Source organism: Schistocerca piceifrons, chromosome 8, assembly GCF_021461385.2.
Source record: "Schistocerca piceifrons isolate TAMUIC-IGC-003096 chromosome 8, iqSchPice1.1, whole genome shotgun sequence".
Classification (NCBI taxonomy): Eukaryota; Metazoa; Arthropoda; class Insecta; order Orthoptera; family Acrididae; genus Schistocerca; species Schistocerca piceifrons.
Window position 1 is genome coordinate 339,182,866 of NC_060145.1, and position 16,969 is coordinate 339,199,834.

Below are 16,969 nucleotides of genomic sequence, written 5' to 3' on the forward strand. Positions count from 1 at the left end.
CTTCTTTCCATTCTTGGTACGCACTAGAAAGAAGAGGAGCATCTTGCGTTGGCTGGCGTGGTTTCCTGGACGTAAGTCTGGTGGCAGATGTACTCTGTAGCGGGTTATACAGAAGTAAGTTATGATGAGCGGTACACTTCTGGAAATCTATCGCAGCTCCTGCTTCTCATCTAATTGATAGTGGTAGAATATTACACAATAGAGACAGCCATGGAAATCGTGTTCGTTTAGTAGTCACACTATTCCAGTCATGACACATGGATCTGTATGATCCAATGTGGGTTTAGTAAAATGCTAGATGCCACGCTGTGTTGTTACTAGTGGACTGTACTGCTATTCCGATTATTTACAGCTAATGACTGTGTTGTTTCTTTAAAAAAAATGCTTCCAACAGCTCCTGGTAGATAAGATCTGAAGATGATTATAAATGTTATCAAAACTAGTTACCAAGTCTGATTATATACGATTGAGACAACAATAAATAATCTAAACGTAATTGTGAAATGCATCCTAAGTTGTATGTGCATGCATGTGAAAGATATGTCCTTGTAAAATCGAATGTTTCTTTTGGTCCTACCCGTATATTAAATTTATCCCAAGTTCCTATCTTCATTGACGTAGAAGGTATAGGCTTGTGAATTTGGATGAATCTTCTTGTAAAATCAAATATTTTACAGTTCAAGACTATCTATTCAGCCATCTTACTTTCCTTAAATGTGATAGCACATTAGATACTGAGCTAGGTAACTTAATAATGTAACACATCGATAACCATAGGCTCTCTCTAACCTGTTGGTTCATAACGAAACAGACGACAGAAGGGTAAAAAACTGGCTGCTTTAAAATAGGAAACGAAAGGTGAAAAGGGCCAGTTTACCAGATAACATGTTAACAAATAGCGTGGGACAACGATTGTAGCTGCATTGTATTTCAAACAGACAAAAACATAGTTGTCCCATGCATAAAAAAATCTAAACAAAAAAAAAATTGGTTTACATAAATCAAAAGAAAACAGGATCTAACACATACGAGAATACACTCCTGGAAATTGAAATAAGAACACCGTGAATTCATTGTCCCAGGAAGGGGAAACTTTATTGACACATTCCTGGGGTCAGATACATCACATGATCACACTGACAGAACCACAGACACATAGACACAGGCAACAGAGCATACACAATGTCGGCACTAGTACAGTGTATATCCACCTTTCGCAGCAATGCAGGCTGCTATTCTCCCATGGAGACGATCGTAGAGATGCTGGAAGTAGTCCAGTGGAACGGCTTGCCATGCCATTTCCACCTGGCGCCTCAGTTGGACCAGCGTTCGTGCTGGACGTGCAGACCGCGTGAGACGACGCTTCATCCAGTCCCAAACATGCTCAATGGGGGACAGATCCGGAGATCTTGCTGGCCAGGGTAGTTGACTTACACCTTCTAGAGCACGTTAGGTGGCACGGGATACATGCGGACGTGCATTGTCCTGTTGGAACAGCAAGTTCCCTTGCCGGTCTAGGAATGGTAGAACGATGGGTTCGATGACGGTTTGGATGTACCGTGCACTATTCAGTGTCCCCTCGACGATCACCAGTGGTGTACGGCCAGTGTAGGAGATCGCTCCCCACACCATGATGCCGGGTGTTGGCCCTGTGTGCCTCGGTCGTATGCAGTCCTGATTGTGGCGCTCACCTGCACGGCGCCAAACACGCATACGACCATCATTGGCACCAAGGCAGAAGCGACTCTCATCGCTGAAGACGACACGTCTCCATTCGTCCCTCCATTCACGCCTGTCGCGACACCACTGGAGGCGGGCTGCACGATGTTGGGGCGTGAGCGGAAGACGGCCTAACGGTGTGCGGGACCGTAGCCCAGCTTCATGGAGACGGTTGCGAATGGTCCTCGCCGATACCCCAGGAGCAACAGTCTCCCTAATTTGCTGGGAAGTGGCGGTGCGGTCCCCTACGGCACTGCGTAGGATCCTACGGTCTTGGCGTGCAACCGTGCGTCGCTGCGGTCCGGTCCCAGGTCGACGGGCACGTGCACCTTCCGCCGACCACTGGCGACAACATCGATGTACTGTGGAGACCTCACGCCCCACGTGTTGAGCAATTCGGCGGTACGTCCACCCGGCCTCCCGCATGCCCACTATACGCCCTCGCTCAAAGTCCGTCAACTGCACATACGGTTCACGTCCACGCTGTCGCGGCATGATACCAGTGTTAAAGACTGCGATGGAGCTCCGTATGCCACGGCAAACTGGCTGACACTGACGGCGGCGGTGCACAAATGCTGCGCAGCTAGCGCCATTCGACGGCCAACACCGCGGTTCCTGGTGTGTCCGCTGTGCCGTGCGTGTGATCATTGCTTGTACAGCCCTCTCGCAGTGTCCGGAGCAAGTATGGTGGGTCTGACACACCGGAGTCAATGTGTTCTTTTTTCCATTTCCAGGAGTGTATTTCTCTTCCTGGCGCAGAGCTATCAATGGCACAGCATTCAGGTTTTGTTTTGGTTACGCTGATGAATGCTACGCAGTTGCTTAAGCCAAGTATCAACGTGTTCTGCGAGTAGTTTGTTTTACGTTGAAACTAAGTAAATTTGATTTGGAGAGTATATTGCCAACCGAGTTTCGTCACAAGGTTTAGAAGGGGTCTGCTCCTTCATGTCCTCATTCAGAAACAGGTGACTCAATTAAAACGTGAACATACTTATGTTGAAGTTGACGGCAACTTCAGACGAGAAACCTAGGAAAATGAATACTGCAATATAGGACTATTGCCAGCTAAGGATGCTCGAAGTAACTGAAGAATTAACTGCGGATAAGTTTCGAGCATTTGTTTTATGCTGAGAAAAACCAAGTGCAAAAATAATTTAATCGGCTATATTCAGAACGATTAAAATACAACCAGTGAATTTTGTTCGATTTCTTAAGGAGCCGTGTGTCCAGTTCTTGATGTCTATACCAAAAACGGAAAAGCTGAGTTCATTTACCGAAAATTTTATGACCGGTGTTTTCTATTATGCAAAAGGAATTATTTTTACAATATAAAGTTTCTGGACCAACTAGGTGGAAAACACGTAGAAGTAGTCTAAATTTCAAAATTAAAAGTAATGACCTTCCATGAGATGAACGTATCTGTGCACAAGCATGTTTTAGCAGTGATACAATCGAGGCGGTTTTACATACGAATTTGTTAGATATGGATGTTGTACACCTGATTTGACACCATCTGATTTACATTTAAAGAAAATGATGATTGGAAACTGTTCAGTGGCCGTAGATTGGTGCTGTGGAGAACTTCCGAGCTGATCGTCGTATATGAAGTGCAGGTAATGGAAAATCATTCAGTGTGCATTGACCCAAAAGAGAACTACTGTGAAAAACAAGTGCGCTTTTAACCAAAAGAATTTTCGCTTGACGCTGTGTGTGTCTGATCAATTAAGGCATTTCCGCACACGTTCATACCCATGAAGAGTATACGGCTTCGAGTAACCATGCTTAATGGCTGTCACTAACTTCTTTACATCTGCATTTATATCTATATCTATACTCCGCAAATTTTTCCATCGTACCAAGTATTATGCCATTCGTTTATGAAGCGCTGGAATAATTAGCCTAATTTTGTCGGCAACGATGCGTCTGAGGTAGTAGTATATTTCTAGATTTCTCAATAGAGATTCTTGAAACGGTGTAAATAGGCTTTCGCGGGCTGGTTAACGTGTATATCCCATTTCAAGTTCTCAGGATTTCCGTGACGCTCTCCTGTGTTTCTAATGAACCTGTCATCATTCATTCGCGCTGTCCTTCCCTGTATACGTTCAATGTCCCCTGTTAATAATATTTGGTATGGATCGTACACACATGAACAGTATTCTAGGATGGATCGCGTTAATATTTTGCTAGTAATCATGTGGACTGACTGAATTTCTCTAGTATTCTACCAATGAACCGAGACTTGGCCTATGTCATCATTAATTTCATATCACAACAAACTGGTACACCAAGGTATCTGTATGAGTTCCCCGGTTCCAGTTATGACTCGTTGATATAATCATTTTCGAAGTGCGTACTTTCAAATTTCTGAACATTAAAGTGAGTTGCGAATATTTGCACTGCTTTGAAATTTTGTCATGAGTTGTCAGAATATTTGTGCAACATTTTTCAAATGATACTTCATCACGTGCAAAAATTCTGAGGTTGTATTAGAACAACATGTTTGTATAAAATAGATCTGAAGATGGTCATTGTAGACCGAAACCGGTAGTCTGATGACAAAATTTTGTGACCATAGACTTGAATAAAGGAAATTTATTCTACATTCGAGTCACTGTTCAATTTGCGACCATGTCGCAGTTTGTGGAGCAAGTAATATTGCCTTCCAGGCTAGTAATGCACAACATGAACGGAAAAGGTTCCAACACAGTTCCTCGCTACCAAGGAAGTTTCAAATCCTCAACTCAATCACAAATTTCGTTTGATACTGCATATGATCGTACTTTCGTTAATAGGCGTTGAAGTCGATCACAGTCAAGTGGTTTATGTAAATTCAAGAAACACTGCATCCTCGTATCACTCTGATCCATGGCTTTCAGGACACCCAGTGTTTAACTGGCAGTAAAGTGTGAACATTCTGGCATCGACACGTATTCCTCAGCTAGTTCCACAATGGATAAACTACAATCAGCAAATGACTTGGTTTGTTTTAGGTAACGTCATTTAGAGGACACAGAATCATAGATGATGGAATAAGTACATTGGATTCACAGCTGACTAACTATTCAAATTACTCCTGCCGTCCGAAGAAAAATAACAATGTAAGGAAAGTACGAGTTGAGACTTGGGTTTCAAAAAAAATGTCTAAATGAGTCTAAAGAGCGTACGAAATTTACCCTCTCTTTGTCCTGGATACATGTATCCGTTAGACAGCCAACTGAAAGCCATATAGCGACTTAGGAATAACTGTATCTCTCAATTTCTACTTACGTTAATTACACTAACGACTCGGTGAGCGGCCGCTAGAAAAGTAGAGCGGAGTGATATCCTACGATCTTGCCTACTGCTGGGTGAAACTGTGCTCTCGAATCTAGTTACTGTGCAATTCCTTGTCAACATGCTGGTGCGCTCAACATGCGAATGGTTAGGAACCCACCATTTCACACCCACACAGTTGCAGGTTACACTTCGCAGAGACGTAGACGGTACATCGCGGAGCAACAACGAATGTTGTTCAGTCAAGCACTGAGGCAACTCCGGTACTCATTTCTGAACTTTGTTTTCCTACAGACAAATCAAAAGTGCTCATTTTCAACACCCCACCTCTTTTCTTCAAGCAAATTTTTTTGTCGGAAGAAATTAGGGGTACAGTGTTAAGGATCGCGGTTTGTCTATTTACTGCATTGGTAGTGGCAGTTTACTCAAATACGTCATAGGACGAAAGAGCCATTGTCTAATTTACAATTAAGTATGCGGTTTCCCATCTCGACAGTGATACATAAAGTATCGAATAGACTAAGATGTGTTAATGATCTGGCTTTAGATTTAAATAACACTATTTGGACTTTATAGAATTCCACTCAGCAATGGCGCAAAAATTATATTGGATTCACAGCAGAATAGCTCCCCAAAGCACTTCAGCTTTCAGAAAATGAACAGCAGTTCGTACAGTTGCAGAGATTAACCTCTGTTTTACATCTACATCTACATACATACTCCGCAATCCACCATACGGTGCGTTGCGGAGGGTACCTCGTACCACAACTAGCATCTTTCCCTGTTCCACTCCTAAACAGAACGAGGGAAAAATGACTGCCTATGTGCCTCTGTACGAGCCCTAATCTCTCTTACCTTATCTTTGTGTTCTTTCCGCGAAATATAAGTTGGCGGCATTAAAATTGTACTGCAGTCAGCCTCAAATGCTGGCTCTCTAAATTTCCTCAGTAGCTATTCACGAAAAGAACGCCTCCTTTCCTCCAGAGACTCCCACCCGAGTTCCTGAAGCATTTGCGTAACACTCGCGTGATGATCAAACCTACCACCAGCCCGCCTCTGAATTGCTTCTATGTCCTCCCTCAATCCGACCTGATAGGGATCCCAAACACTCGAGCAGTACTCAAGAATAGGTCGTATTAGTGTTTTATAAGCGGTCTGCTTTACAGATGAACCACATCTTCCCAAAATTTTACCAATGAACCGAAGACGACTACCCGCCTTCCCCACAACTGCCATTACATGCTTGTCCCTCTTAATATCGTATTCAAACATTACGGGATTCTTTTTCCTATTCATCTGCATTAATTTACATTTATCTATATTTAGAGTAAGCTGCCATTCTTTACACCAATCACAAATCATGTCCAAGTCAAAGTTTGGCCGCCTTTACATTACTTAACACACTTGTATACTGAGAGTATACATTGCACAAGGACATTAAAAAATTACTGCTTTATAAAACAGAGGCAGAATTTTGAAATGAAACTATGTAATAAGCACGGCTTCTGATCCGTAATTTATGTGAATCAAGAGTAAACAAACAAACCGTTTAATGCTAAATGTGTTAATGATTTATTTGAATGGAAGACTGGAGATGGCCTAAAAGCAACATCCCGAAGGAACGAAAGGAACTATAGGGTTACAAGTTTTAAATGCATATCAAGAGCAGAGGAATGATTCGTTTGTGAGTACTTGAAGAAATTACGTCTGCATCTCCACCTCCATCATACTCCGAAAGCCACCTACTGGTGTGTGGCGGACGGTAGTTCTGGTACCACTAACAGATGATCGCCCCCTACCCTATTCCACCCGCGAATGGCACGTGGGAACTGGAATGAAGTTATTTGTATAAACTTCGGCAATACTAATTAAGGGGGCTTTACCATTATTTGGACCGTGCTCACTAATAACACAAATCCAGTGTCTGATCCAAAGTCATCGCATTCGATTCAAAGTTAGTAAATATTGGTGCACAGAGCTTTAGAACGTAATTTGTTTCATTGTTGTGCCACGAAAGAATTATGCAAATTGATGACAAATTGATATTCATACATGTATCGACGAAAAATACAAAACTTTGGCCGCTGATGGATGAACGCGTAACGCTGCAGCGCAGTTTCATCGCGCAGTTGGCAAGGATAATAAACGACGGACGTGTCAACACCAGGGCATAACGTATTTGCGAATTTTGTACTCAGTTGGACAATAACTACACCTCGTGGACAGGCGTGCGTACAATATACGCAGATGTCGGCATTCGAGAGAGGAAGTTTATTTGGGCTCAGTGATGGGTTAGTGAACCATGGCCGAATGCAGCGTCAGGAGGGAAGCAGTCGACCTGAAGAGACGACAGAACGAGAGGATCCAGCAATCGTCAGAGAGGCACTCAGAGCCCCGGTTTCTTAATTATCATCGATCCGACGTGCTTCAGTGATCAAAAGGACCATTAATAGGCAGCTCACAGTAAGTGGGCTAAGCTTACGGCGGCCCTTACACTGACTACCATTGGTCTCTGAACACTAAATAAGCCTGCAGTGTGTCGGGCACATTCCGCTTGGAATCTCATTGGTTAGAGGAGAATTGTCTTCAGTGATAAGTCCTGCGCCGAACTGACCCAAATGAGCAGCGGTGCGATGCCAATCTGACTGTCATCCGTCCTACGCCAGGAGTGATGGTCTTGTGTGCCGTTTCATTTCATAGCTGGACTCCTTTTGTTGTCATCCGCGGCACCCTTACAGCACAGTGGTAAGACGATTATGTTTTGTTACCCTTCATGGCAAGCCATCCTAGACCTACATTTCAGCAAGGTAATGCCTGTCCGCGCATGGCGAGAGTTTCTGCTGCTTGTCTTTGTGCTTGTCAAACCGTACCTTCGCCATTAGCGCACCGGATCTCTCCCCATCTGAGAACGCTTAAAAATATTGTGGGCAGGGCCCTCCAATGGTTTCGGGATTTTGACGATCTAACGCATCAATTTGACAGAATCTGGCACTATATCCCCGAGAAGCACATCCAACAACTCTATCAACCACTATGTAGCCGAATAACTGCTTGCATAAGGGCCAGAGGTCGAAACGCGCTATTGAGTTGCTCAATTTTTGAAGCTGTTTCTCTCGAATAAATCATTCAGTTTTTATGAAAGTGTGACAATATGTTTATCTGTACATGTAAATCACATATACCGCTTTTCTTTCCATTCGAATAATTTCTTAGCATGTATGTCGTACATGTGAAGCGTAGTACTTATATGAGCGAGGATACTATTTCCGTTCACGACACGCTTTCAGCACGCGTCAGAGCTGGATTTTAAATCTTTACTACGCTGCTCGCCACATAGTGTGTGCGAAATTGCGTTCATTGCGTCAGCAGCTTTGTGTTCCACGCCTCTCTTTGTTCCTCCTACCTCATCCTGGCTATCCGAAACTCTCGAAGGTATTGTCATCATGGTTGTTTCATGATATGTGTGACATACACCTATATGAGGAAGTAATTCGTATCTCGGCTCATAGCGTGCATTCTCAAAACTTATGGCCAACTCTCCCCGCGAAACACTGTAGCTTACCGTCAGTGCCTCGCGTGAGAGTTTGTTGACGATTTCTATCACGCCCTCACTTCTCAAGTATACCTGTGAAGAAACGCAGATATCTTCTTTGACTGAAGTGATGATGATGAAGTCCCATAGTCCTTGACAGAGCGTATGGGACGATGCGGGAGACCCGCACCGCTGCACTATGCATGATCCTAGCGGAGGTGGTTTGCCATTGCCTTCCTCCGACCGTAATGGCGATGAATGATGATGATGAAGACGACACGACAACACCCAGTCAACTCTAGGCAGGTGAAAATCCCTGATCCCGCCGGGAATCGAACCCGGGACCCCGTGCTAGGGAAGCGAGAACGCTACCGCGAGACCACGAGCTCTTTGAAAAGTTCCTGTTTATTCTCTAATGGAAAGTGATTAGGATTCCGAGTGATGAAGAAATTTACACAATCGACTGGAGGTCAGAATCGTGATGTATCCCTTCCATAAGTTGATTACAATCCTTTAGCAATTTTCCAATGAATCGCAATTAGAGGACTTCATTCCCACAAACAGGCTTCTGTGGGTGTTCCAAGTTCCCAGATATTTCAGGCTGTCTTTGATTCGAAGAGATCTATCGTCAAAAGGGGAATTCCATGAAAATGGAATCTTTGCGCCTCCACATTATATTTGGTTGCGCGTAGAGTCAGCTGCTAGTTTTTACATCAAACGTTGATTATCTGTTTCCATTTATACGATTACAAGTGCTCAAAGTTCCTGAAATTTTTTCTTTCGGAAACGGTTAAAATTTTCGAAACAAGTTCCCCATAAGTGTTAGTATTCAAAGAAGAATTAGTAAGCATGATGTTTATTATACAAAATTTATTTAGCTTCCGAGCTGCTAACGGTGTAATGTTGTAATGTCTTTGCAAAGCTTTAGAAAAAGAAAACTACGTCGATGTAATGTTCGCTAATGTCTCCCAGGAAAAAAAAATGTAAAAATGTCCATGAAGGTCGTATACACAGTTGCTAGATCTAGATAGGACAAGGAGCTAGGTGGAGCTCCATTATGCGATGGTTACATGGCAGTACGGTAAGAATGGGCTGTCGTGCTAGATAATCTCTCTCTCTCTCTCTCTCTCTCTCTCTCTCTCTCTCTCTCTCTCATTCTGCGCATTATTAGGAATAACTGACCGTAGAGTCATAGCACTCTGTTAACCTTTCTAAGAGCTCTCATAATACCGTTAGAGGCAACAAAGTTGTTTCAGTGCTTACACAGTAAAGAGACGGAAGAAAGAAAAGAAACCCAGCACCACGCGAACAGCGGAATTTTCAGCCCCTATGTTTTATCGTCTGTCGAGATATAAATCTGTCGGACTGAAATATAGCAGATCCGTGTTCAATTCCTAATAGAGTCAAGCATTGATGAAAGGGCTGGAACTGGAAACACTAAGTTTCGTGAGAGCAACTGAGGAGTTAATCGAATGAGCAGCAACCGTTCGAAGGAGTGATCAGCTGGTACAATATATTTTTTGAGGCTCTCCTCCTCCCGTTCTCTCAAATTTTATATATCCAGTAGTTTTACGTCTGGAATCTGCTCTCCACACTTCTTTGGTGCTCTCTCGATGAGCTTGAAAAGAGATAGCCTCAACAGTCTTCCACTTGAAACGAAGTACACAATGCCAAGCTGTTCATCAACTCACCATTACAGAGTGATTACGAAGTTTCCTTACTCTCTATGCATTACATAGATGTTAATGAGTTGTTATTTCTTATTGTTGCAGGTGCTGACACAGGCCTACATCTAAACCACTGGCGATGAGTCTACTTACAACAAGGAGGTACGGATCGTAATGAGCACATGGTCTTACGAACAGTCCTATACAGAATAATCAATGAGAGGTAGCATGATTTCACTGCAAGGTTTCAGAAACCTTCCCCGCCAAAATCAACAGTTTTACGGTGGGAGAAAAAGTTCTTTGCAACTGGTTGCATAAAAGACAAGACTGGAAACGTCTGTGGCGGCTGCAGCGTCTGTCGAACATTCGCCAAAAACGTCCACTCGTAACCGGTCACAGGATTTGGGAGTTCCATACACGACATTACAAAAACATACGAAGAACTACACTCCTGGAAATTGAAATAAGAACACCGTGAATTCATTGTCCCAGGAAGGGGAAACTTTATTGACACATTCCTGGGGTCAGATACATCACACGATCACACTGACAGAACCACAGGCACATAGACACAGGCAACAGAGCATGCACAATGTCGGCACTAGTACAGTGTATATCCACCTTTCGCAGCAATGCAGGCTGCTATTCTCCCATGGAGACGATCGTAGAGATGCTGGATGTAGTCCTGTGGAACGGCTTGCCATGCCATTTCCACCTGGCGCCTCAGTTGGACCAGCGTTCGTGCTGGACGTGCAGACCGCGTGAGACGACGCTTCATCCAGTCCCAAACATGCTCAATGGGGGACAGATCCGGAGATCTCGCTGGCCAGGGTAGTTGACTTACACCTTCTAGAGCACGTTGGGTGGCACGGGATACATGCGGACGTGCATTGTCCTGTTGGAACAGCAAGTTCCCTTGCCGGTCTAGGAATGGTAGAACGATGGGTTCGATGACGGTTTGGATGTACCGTGCACTATTCAGTGTCCCCTCGACGATCACTAGTGGTGTACGGCCAGTGTAGGAGATCGCTCCCCACACCATGATGCCGGGTGTTGGCCCTGTGTGCCTCGGTCGTATGCAGTCCTGATTGTGGCGCTCACCTGCACGGCGCCAAACACGCATACGACCATCATTGGCACCAAGGCAGAAGCGACTCTCATCGCTGAAGACGACACGTCTCCATTCGTCCCTTCATTCACGCCTGTCGCGACACCACTGGAGGCGGGCTGCACGATGTTGGGGCGTGAGCGGAAGACGGCCTAACGGTGTGCGGGACCGTAGCCCAGCTTCATGGAGACGGTTGCGAATGGTCCTCGCCGATACCCCAGGAGCAACAGTGTCCCTAATTTGCTGGGAAGTGGCGGTGCGGTCCGCTACGGCACTGCGTAGGATCCTACGGTCTTGGCGTGCATCCGTGCGTCGCTGCGGTCCGGTCCCAGGTCGACGGGCACGTGCACCTTCCGCCGACCACTGGCGATGACATCGATGTACTGTGGAGACCTCACGCCCCACGTGTTGAGCAATTCGGTGGTACGTCAACCCGGCCTCCCGCACGCCCACTATACGCCCTCGCTCAAAGTCCGTCAACTGCACATACGGTTCACGTCCACGCTGTCGCGGCATGCTACCAGTGTTAAAGACTGCGATGGAGCTCCGTATGCCACGGCAAACTGGTTGACACTGACGGCGGCGGTGCACAAATGCTGCGCAGCTAGCGCCATTCGACGGCCAACACCGCGGTTCCTGGTGTGTCCGCTGTGCCGTGCGTGTGATCATTGCTTGTACAGCCCTCTCGCAGTGTCCGGAGTAAGTATGGTGGGTCTGACACACCGGTGTCAATGTGTTCTTTTTTCCATTTCCAGGAGTGTATTTGAAGACATTTAAACGTACGTTTGTAATCGGACTTAATGGTAATGACGAGCAAAAACGTCATCAGGCTTGTTGGGGGATGTTTGATATCTTTTCAACTTTTCCATCAGGAGAGAAGGTGTTTCCTCGGGCGATTGTGCAATGTACCACAGTGCAAAAGCGAGAAGCGTTTATCTATGGAGTAAAGAAAACCCATATTTTTATCAAGAACTTGAACGCAACCCACCCCGTTTCATGAAATGGACTGCAGTGTCTGCAATCCACCTTATATGTCCATATTTCTTTGACGGTGCTGTGAATGACACAGCGTGTCTCACCATGTTTCGTGATTGATTTATTCCACTTCTGCAAGATCGGGGTCTGCTCGGGGTCTGCTGGGTCGTGTATGGTTCCAGCAGGGTGGGACACCAGCCCATTGTACTATTACAGTTATTTCCAGATAAATTGACGTGATTCTGTCCATTTGCCTGCATGTTCGTTGTGGCAACCGCTAAGTCCTGAACTGTCATCTTGAGATAATGCGCCGGCCGCGGTGGCCGTGCGGTTCTAGGCGCTACAGTCCGGAACCGCCGGACTGCTACGGTCGCAGGTTCGAATCCTGCCCCGGGCATGGATGTGTGTGGTGTCCGTAGGTTAGTTAGGTTTAAGCTGTTCTAAGTTCTAGGGGACTGATGACCTCAGATGTTAAGTCCCATAGTGCTCAGAACCATTTGAGATAATGCGTTATGGTGGTTCACAAAACAGAAGGTTGTTGCCATACATTACGAGACAGTTGGCAAACTTATGAATGCTGTTCGGTGTGAATTTACTGCCACCACGCCATCAATGTTGAGGAGAATTTCACATCGTGCATAAAGTAGAACCATACTCGTTTGTGAAAACGGTGGTGCATACACAGAAACCGCGGAACAAATAATAAAGAATAATCACACTAGCTCAAAGTTGTCCTCTGTCATGATTCCATATTAATACAATGCGACAATCTATGAATATGTGGACACGCGAGAGGGGTCGCGGTACTTTATAATCACTCTGTATATTGAGGGAAATCATATGCAGAATGCACCATTTGCGACCACACGTTACTACTGTTACCAGAACAAGAAGATTGCCGAAGAGAACACGGCAAGTGCCATAACACGACTGTTCAGAAACTTCGCTCAGTAGAAGAGAAGTCATAATAAGCGAGCACGTGTCTCGGCTTATCCGTAGATACTCGACCGGTTCTGAGAAAAACGACTGTCAAAGTTTCCCGCTCAAATTAGATGTCTTTTAGGGGGCACCGAATGCAGCCCAACCCATGGCACAGTGATCTGCGACGTGGCCTCTCACTGTTTGCGTCCTGTGTTCGAAACCCGATTATTTTTTTATTTATTTTTCCTTTTATGCACCCATTCCCGTAGAAGGTTGTTGTTACACGAATGTTTCTTATCAAGTTAGGGGATGGATTGGCGTTATATGAATTGTAAAATTACAACTAGGTAATAGGGTCATATATTGATTAGATAATATACATGTTACCTATTTTCAGGGGTAAAAATCTTTTTAAATTTTCGGATTTCTATGTTTCATTCTCTTATCAATTACTAAATTTTATTTTTATGTTTATTCTGCAAAGATTTGATGCATTCTCTTGTATGATACGGCTCGTGAAATCATTAGAAACATATAAATTCCGACCAATACGTGCACCACGTGAAGGCAGGTTTGACACAGTGACATTTCCTATGAATCTCTCTCAGGAAAGAAACGTCGTTAATATTGCTGAAAATTTCTCGCGTCAGCAATAATTTAGCGGCAAACCACGCATAACGGCTCAATTTTCCAAAAAACTGGCGCTTGCTATTAATTATAAATCAAGATACACCACAGAAATTTCACCAGAAACAACTTCAAATATTTTTTTCATTCATTTGTTGTCTTTTTACTTTTTAATTCATTCACCATACGATTGGCAGACGAATACGGAGAACGTTATTTCAGTATACATTGGAAGACATTCGTGAATATGGGTAGGTACATGAAAGCAAAAATTAAAAAATAATAGTCCGGTTTTGAACACTGAGTGCAAAAGAGTGAAGCTGCGAAGGTAATCAGTGAGCTGCCGCTTCCATTGAGCTATTCCTTGCTAAACTACTTATGAAGTATGAAATCAGAATTAAATCACTATGCTTAGCTACATACAGGCGTTGATATACATCAACGTGGACAGATGAAATGTCTGCCCCGACCGGGAATCGAACCCAGGATCTCCTGCTTACATGGCGGACGACATTCTATCTAACTTTTTTAAAAATCTTATTTTGTTCTATATTGTTCGATGAATTTCTTCGCGGCGGACGTCCGATGACACTCGGTCAGGTTGTTCACTGATCCATTCACTCAGATTTTTTATTACAGAGGGTAGCTAAACCCTCTGACCGAACACGCTGAGCTACCGTGCCAGCTATCCATTTGAGCCACCGAGGACACAGAAGATAGCGCGACTGAAGGGACTTATCTCTGGCACCCCTCCCGTGACACGCACATTCCCAAATTACTGTCCCGCACTATATTCATAGTGCCCATGGCCATTATACTCATTACTCGCGGTTTTTGCCGATTGCCGTAAGACTTCGGGGCACTGTTTGTGCACCGTACAGAAGAAGATGGTCAAATGGCCGATGAGCCTTATGTATAAATGAAGTACCTCGAAAACATTGACCGTCGGTTTCTTAGAAACGGTCGAGTATCTACGGATAAGCTGAGACACGCCTTCGCTTATTTTGATGCCTCTTCCACCGAGCGAAGCTTCTTGGAAATCGGGTTATGGCACTTGCCGTGTTCTCCTCGCGAGTAACACTTTTCTTGTTTTCCTCCCACTGTCGATGAAAGCGAAAATAAGTCTGTAGCAAATAAGTACTGCAACAACTGAGTGCGTGATCGATATCATATATATATCTGCCCCGGCCGGAACATATATATATATATATATATATATATATATATATATATATATATATAAAAAATTGGCTTATGTTCCGGCCGCGGCAGATGTTGCACTGAATCTGATCGCGGAGGTATTTTTTTATGAGTACTGCCACACGTCGGTGCTTTTTCCAAGACTCTTCTGAACTACTAGTGGTGATAGAGCACTTATTGACGGACACTCGGCACTATTTTAGACACAGACGCAGTCACTACTGACCTTGAGCGTGTTGTTCATGGCGAAGCCCCGCCGCGTAGCGTGCTCCTGGTCAGCTGAGGTGCAGGAAGCTGTGAGGTGAGCTGGCGAGTGGAGGCTGCGCTGAGCGAAGAGCGTTCGCCGGCGGCCGCGCGCCGCCCTCTTATAGGGGGAGCTGGGGGCGGCGAAAGTGAAACCAGAGCAGTGTGCGAGAGCAGACCGGTTCCCGGCAGCCTCGCTCCAGCCGAAGGCTGCGTGGCCGCCCGCCTGTCGGTTGTCTGGACCGCGCCGAGGGTCGACTGCGAACCTCCAAACGGCGCGACCCGCTGCTCAGCGCACCTAACGGCTTATAGCGCCCACTCTGTAAGAGATAGACCGAATTCCTGTCGGTCAGCCCTTACATCTTGTTACTAACGAAACCGAACACAGCACAAGTTTCGAAAATAAATTAAATTTAATTAGGCATACACTACCCGCCCGAAAGTATTCAGACGCCTCCCTTCGCATTTACCACGGCTTGAACTCTGCTGGGAACACTTTCAAGGAGGCGTCTGTATCTCTGTGGAGGAATGGTCGCCCATTCTTGCTCAAGAGCTGAAACCTGAGAAGGTAGTGATGTTGTACGCTCCAGTCTGAAGCGAATTCGACGTCCTAACTCTTCCCAACGGCGTTCCGCTCCGTATAGGACAGAACTCTGCGTTGGAAAGTCCGATTCAGAACTGTTACTCTCCACAAATTTTTGCTACACACATGCTGCGTTATGGCGGAGTGCATCCTTCTGCTAATATAAGCAGTTGTCTCCGGAATGTTCTTCTACTGTACTCAGTCCACAGTGCTGTCAGATATTCTCATATCATTCCACGGCTATAGATAGCTTTTCCTTAAGGGGACCACACCTTAACCACAAAAAATCCCTCACACCATAACGGCGTCTTCCCCAAATTTCACTGTTGGCTCTACAGCTGATGCCACGTAACGTTCTCCAGACCTTGGCCAAACCCAGACACTTCCATCGGACTGTACAAGGCTATAGCGTCATTCGTCCCTCTATCTCGCGAAGAGACCATGAGGATAAAATCAGAGAGATCAGAGCCCACACAGAGGCATACCGACAATCTTTCTTTCCACGAACAATACGAGACTGGAATAGAAGGGAGAACCGATAGAGGTACTCAAAGTACCCTCCGCCACACACCGTCAGGTGGCTTAGGGAGTATGGATGTAGATCTAGATTTAGAGATCACTCTTTTCCAAACATACACCACGGTGGCGTCGCACTTTACATCACCTCAAGCGTCCTTTAGAAATGACCGCAAAAATATGGTTGTCTCATGAGAAGCTTCTCGACGGTTGTACTCCCAGCTCACAGTCGCCGTGCTAGCTCGAATAATGGTAGCACTTCTAATGTCAGTGATTCGTTCCGCTGATTTCTTGCGACGTCTTACAAGCTCCCTCGACAATATTCGACGGCTACTGTCCGTCAGTACGCGACGTCTACCTGGATCTGACTTAAATGTGGTTCTTCCTTTCTGTCTACACTCCACAATAGTGTCATGGTCAACTTGGAGAGCTTTAGATTGGTTGAAAAGTCCAGGACGGATGTCCTACTTACTCAGGTACCATCCAATTACTAGTCCACGTTCGCACTTACTGAGCTCTCCTGGTCACCCCATTCTGCTTCTACTGGCACCGCAAGGTGCCCTGTCTCTACGTACACTGGCGGGTGCACCTTTAGTGACATCTAG

General features: G+C 45.2%; 1 protein-coding gene across 1 annotated transcript in view; it reads right to left on the reverse strand.

Moving 5' to 3' along the window:
• Positions 1-15,346, reverse strand: part of LOC124711212 (general transcriptional corepressor CYC8) — a 68,607-nt gene extending 53,261 nt beyond the window's left edge. Inside the window, exon 1 of the mRNA XM_047241160.1 lies at positions 15,249-15,346. Coding sequence (XP_047097116.1) covers positions 15,249-15,266 — 18 coding nt within the window. The 5' untranslated portion in view covers positions 15,267-15,346. The remainder of the gene's footprint in view (positions 1-15,248) is intronic.
• Positions 15,347-16,969: the final 1,623 nt, after the last annotated feature.